This window comes from Arachis hypogaea, chromosome 19, assembly GCF_003086295.3.
Source record: "Arachis hypogaea cultivar Tifrunner chromosome 19, arahy.Tifrunner.gnm2.J5K5, whole genome shotgun sequence".
In the NCBI taxonomy this organism is placed as follows: domain Eukaryota; kingdom Viridiplantae; phylum Streptophyta; class Magnoliopsida; order Fabales; family Fabaceae; genus Arachis; species Arachis hypogaea.
This window is the reverse complement of record NC_092054.1, coordinates 11380406-11386147: the sequence shown is the minus strand read 5'-3', so window position 1 is coordinate 11386147 and position 5742 is coordinate 11380406. Positions and strand designations below refer to the sequence as shown.

The 5742-nt window shown below is 36.9% G+C and overlaps 1 protein-coding gene across 1 annotated transcript; it reads right to left on the bottom strand.

The window, feature by feature from the left end:
* Positions 1-1582: 1582 nt before the first annotated feature.
* On the bottom strand, positions 1583-2329 carry LOC140182131 (uncharacterized). The gene has a single exon (XM_072228252.1). It carries the CDS (start codon positions 2327-2329, stop codon positions 1583-1585), a length of 747 nt encoding a protein of 248 aa, XP_072084353.1.
* Between the last annotated feature and the right edge of the window lie 3413 nt (positions 2330-5742).

Here is a 5742-nt window from a genome sequence, read left to right as displayed (position 1 = left end):
TTGTTTACCCATTTGACAAGCATCACAAGTGATGTCCTTATCAAATTTAATCTTAAGAAGACCTCTTACTAAGCCCTTTTTAACAAGCTTAGAGATTTGGAACATACTAGCATGTCCTAATCTCTTATGCCACATCCATTTTTCATATTCCATTGAAAAAAAAAAAAAAACACATCACATTTTGAACTTTAAGATCATCTAGTGTGAGACCATAAACATTGTCACTTCTTTTGGCAACAAATAAAATGGCCCATGTTTTCTCATTAATGACCCTACAATCAGATTTCCTAAAGGTTACAACATATCCAAGGTCACACAAATGACTTATGCTTAATAGATTATGCTTTAACCCATCTACTAAAAGGACACTATCAATGCAAGTAGAGAAATCTTTGCCAACCTTACCAATGGCAATTATTTTACCTTTACCATTATCTCCGAAAGTGACAAATCCTCCATCATACTTGTTGAGTTTAATGAAGAAAGTATCCTTTCCGGTCATATGCTTTGAACATCCACTATCAAGATACCACATGTCCAATTTCTTCTTAGATGTAAGGCAAACCTGCATGTTCTTCAACTAACCTTAGGTATCCAAATCCATTTGGATCCTTTGATGTGAAATCTTCTTAGTTGCCCAAGAGCATTAAAATCATGAACAACTTTATATAATTTATTATCATTACCAAAAGACCTTAGAAAGATGAAGCATTGTTGAGGATCATAACCTATTCTATTGCACTTGTAGCAATAGTTCTTGCTCACTGATTTTTAAGGTTTGCTGAAAATTTTTTGTTTGAAAATCTTGGAAGAGGAAGCTTCAGATTTTTTAACATTTTGTTTGTAAACAGCCTTACTTTCCTCTTTGAATCCAAGTCCAGATTTTTCACCACCAAATCTTTGACTAGCAAGTAATTTATCAAGATTTTGGGAACCTTGAACAAATTTTGCTAAGTCTTCATTCAGGTTTTTAACTTGTTCATTCAGCTTTTTATTTTCAGCAATCAAATCAGTGGAGGCAGTGACCGTATGCTTGAGTTTGAATTTGTTTAATTCAGCTCTTAAAACCTTGTTTTCTTCTTTTAAAGAGTTTTCATCACAAGCTTCGATTGCCTTGATTTTTTTCAATAGAAAATCATTTTCAGCTCTTAATGCCTTATTATCTTTCTTGCACTTAGCATACTTATCTAAGAGTTTCTTAGAGTTCACAGTAATGTCTTTGATATTGTAGTGCAATTCATCAATAGATAGGTTAGAGAGATCTACCTCATCTTCATCGTCGTGATCAACCATCAAGCATAGTTGAGCCTCTTGATCTGAGTCTTCTGAGCTGGTGTCGTTCTCCAAGTCTTCCCATGTTGCCATCAACACTTTCTTTTTGTCTTTCTTTGATTTTTCGCCTTTCTTTAGTTGTGGGAAATTTGACTTGAAATGACCTGGTTCTTTGCAGTGGTGACATATGAACTTGGCTTGAACTTTCTTGAAGTCTTTGGTTGAAGAACTTCCTTTGCCTTTGTTTTTGAATTTTAGTAATCTTCTCATTTTTCTTGCAAAGAGCACCATTTCTTCATCTGAAAAACTGTCAACAGATTCTTCTTATTTGGCTGTCATTCTTGATTTCAGTGCTACACTTTTCTTTTGTCATCTTTTTTTGAGACATGTGAGTAGTTTCATAAGCCAGTAGCTTGCTTCTTAACTCATCATAGGTGATTTTGATAAAATCATTCCTTTCAGAGATGGCTGTGCTTTTTACTTCCCATTTCTTAGTAAGACTCCTCAAAATCTTCCTTACCAAGGTTTCTTCAAAAGAGCTCTTCCCCATGGCATCCATATTGTTGATGATTATTGAGAACCTTTCAAACATTTGATCGATGCTCTCTTCCTCCTTCATGTTGAACATTTCATACTCCTTCATCAACATATCAATTCTGGTCTCCCTTACTTGATTAGTGCATTCATGGGTGAGTCTGAGCATGTCCCATATTTCTTTAGCCGTCTTGCACCTTGATACTTTTCTGTATTCTTCAAAATTTATTGCGCAGTGCATCAGGTTGATTGCCTTTGCATTGAGTTCAACCTTCTTCTTTTCTTCCTCTGTCCACTCATTGTCTTCCTTCGCCACAACTTCTCCATCAAAATTTTTCTTAGTTGGAACATCTAGTTCGTTGAGAATAATCTTCCAAATGTTGTAGTCAATTGACTGCATGAAGATTCTCATTCTCTCTTTCCAGTAGGAATAGTTGCTGCCATTGAAGTAAGGAGGTCTATTATTTGACTGCCCTTCAGTGAGTGTGAACGCCATGATATTAGGACCCGTATTGTTGGCCATGGTTCTTTACTCCAAGCTGTGAAGCTTGACTCCTTGAGACCTTTCTTCTGATACCAATTAATGGAACTGATTGATCTTGAGAAGGGGGGTTGAATTAAGTTGGCTCAAACTTAATGTTTCAGGCTCTGTTTTCGCGGAAGCTAGTTTTGCAGGAGATTTTTTCATTTTTTCTCATACTCAGAAAAGAAACAGGGAAGGAAAGAAGAGAAAGAGACCTGCATGTATCCTTGTTCGGATTCTAAGTGCCATGAATCCTACGTCCAGTCTCCACCACGAACCATGGTGGATTTTCACTATAATCCACTAATTGCAATCACCAAGACTATTGAATTACAACCTAATTCAACTAGTATCTACCACTGAGCTTTCTTCACCAAAGCTCAGCTACCCAAAGTGTTGTCCCAACTTGGAAGGAGAATTTAACTAGATTCAAACTTACCAAGTGCTAACCCAACTTGGCAAGGAGAACTAATCCTAGTTCAACAACTCAATTACACAGAAATTTAGTGGCTCTTTCATGCACCTTTTGCCTTTTCTTTCATGGATTTTTCACTCACATTTTCAGCCTTTTTCTCAATACAAAAGATGACTCAAGATAACCATAACAAAGAAAATAAAAGATTTAGCACTAGTAGAAAAAAAGAATTCAGCTCAAGTGTGAATAGATGATGCTCTGAATTTGCTCTCTTTTTCTTCCCTTCAAATGTAGGAATGAGGTTGGTTTTATATCTTCAGTTTACTCTCCAATTTGTCTCTTCCATTTCCTTGTCCCAGCTTATCGTTAGGGTTGTTTCTGCTGGCATGCAGTCCTTCCTCACCTTGCTCCACTAACTCTACTGGTTGAGGAACTTGTCCACCACTTCTGCTGTCCTTGGTTATGCTTTGTTTCTTGGCATGCATGTCTTTCTCCCTCTGCTCCATTATCTCTGCTGTCCAAGGAGCTACACCACTACCTCTGCTCTTCTTGCAAGTTTGTGTTTTGCTCTCCATTTCTGAATGTTGCTTTCGCTATTGTCCTTGGAATGAGAGTTACCCTAGCTGTCCTTGTTTTTGTCTTGGTGTTACAGTTGTCCCATATTGTTGACAGATGTCCTTCCTTTTCTTTATTTTGTTCAGTGCTTTCTTCTCTAGGCTCATGGGGATTGATTTGTTGTTCATTAGCAAATAATGGGGTTGAGTGTTGGAGCTGTATCAATTAGAGATGCTGAAGCAATACTAGAATGGGCTGAAGCAACATTTGATTAGGCCTGCATCACTTAGCACACACATTAAACACATTTGGGATTTAACCCAAGAAATGTTTGCATCATTTATAAATCCAAAATTCAAACTTAGCTCAACAATCTCTCCCTTGATGACAAACATGATAAAAGAGGATAATTGAATTTAAAATGTTAATTTAAATGAATTAAGAGCACTTCCCTTTTTTGACGATCTGAGATGTGTGTTGTGCCCCCCGCCCCCCACTATTAGCATATCTCCCCCTTAATCATGGCTTTCCTCTTCATGTGGATACAATTTAAAATAGCCAAGGCAATATATTACAGTAACAATGACTCTAAACACAAAGCAATTAACTCCAACCATAATACACAGCACATGGCAAATTAAAGATAAGCATAGTAATAAGTAATAAGCATCAAGCTTCATTGTCCTTAACCATCATTGTCTTAAACCTAAGCCAATGCTAACATGCTATCTTTTCTTTTCTCCCTCTTTTGTCATCAAGGTGGGAAAAGACTCTGAAAAAATTGTTAGTGGCTATCAAAAAAGTCAATAAGCAGTAAAATAGTTAGGTGTTACAGTCATCCAATTGAAACTGAAAAAGTTCAAAGAAAAGTATTCAAAAGCATAGATGAGATGAAATGTGCTAGGCATCAGAATCAGAATCATTGAAGGCTTCATCAACATCATCCTCCTCATTGTTAGTAAGGCCAGCTTCTATGTCCTTGACAAAATCCCTTAGAATCCGAATCCTCCCCTTGGTTATTTTGAGTGCATTTTCTTCCATGACTTAATTCCTCTTGTTCTCGGCTCCATGGGTGATGAGAAGTTCTGTGAGATTGATGAACTCTTGGAGCACATTTTTCATTATGCCGGTGAGAACTCTGATCTTGGTGGAGTTTGATTGGGGAATCAGGGGATCCTCATCATGGGATGGAATATCAGTGTCGTCATCAGTGTTGCGGCTCCTGGGTGCTGTTTTCTTTACTGCACTACCCCCTTTGATGTGTGAGTTACATTCTTTAGAAATCTTAGCCCCAAAATCAACATTATAGTAGTGAAAAATTTTTGTGAGAAGCATTGCATAAGGTAAAGCATTTTTAGTACTGATACAAGCATGCATGTGCCACACTAACAAGTAAGCAAAAGAAATTGGGATAGTTGACTAAGCAAAAGTCAATTGAAAAAATTCTTGGTCGGTGAAAATCTTCTAATGAAATTTTTCCTGCATGGTTTAAAGCAATGCATCAAAAAGAGCCATTTACAGCTGTCAAGATTGAAACTATACCTGCCTACTATGGGAATGAGCTGGCTCATGGTTTTTGGATAATGCATAGAGTTTTTTGGACTTTTTATCCTTGTATTAGAGTATTCAGATATTGCAAACCACTTGTACAGATAGATAGAATATTTTTTCAGGAAATATAAAGGAACTCTACTTGTTGCAATTTCACAAAATGGCAATCATAATATTATGCCTATTGCCTTTGCTATTGTCGAGGGTGAGACTTCTAATGCATGATACTTTTTCCTCAATGATTTGCGAAAATATGTGGTGACTCGGGATGGTGTAGGCTTTATTTCTAATCAACACGATTCTATTAAGTCAGCTATAGCTTGTAGTAATGGAGCATGAGAGCCTCCAAGAGCTTTCCACATGTTTTGCATCAGACATGTAGCATCCAACTTCTTGAAGAGGTTTAAGTTACCGCATTTAAAAAAGTTTGTCATCAAAATAGGTAAATAACACATAATAATATAAGATTGTTAGTACTATATTTGATCAACTCTATGATTGATCTGTATTTGCATTTTTATGTTAATTTTTGAAAGATTATTCTAAGACAGTTCATGAATACAACATGCGTTACCAAGAGTTACATAAGCGGGGCGAAGTTTACACTAATTGGCTCGACGATATACCCCGCTCACAGTATACTTTGGTATTTGATGATGGGCATCGTTGGGGTCATACGACCACAAACCTAGTTAAGTGCACCTATTCGATTTTGAAGGGAGTGTGCAATCTTCCTATCACAGCACTTGTTAATAACAAATTTTACAGACTAAATGAGTTGTTCACTAGGAAGAAGGCTAAGGCTGATGCTTGAGAGGATGTTGGACATGCATTTTCTGAATTTGCGACCACCAAACTTCAAGCGAATCAACATGCTGTGGGAAACATTCAA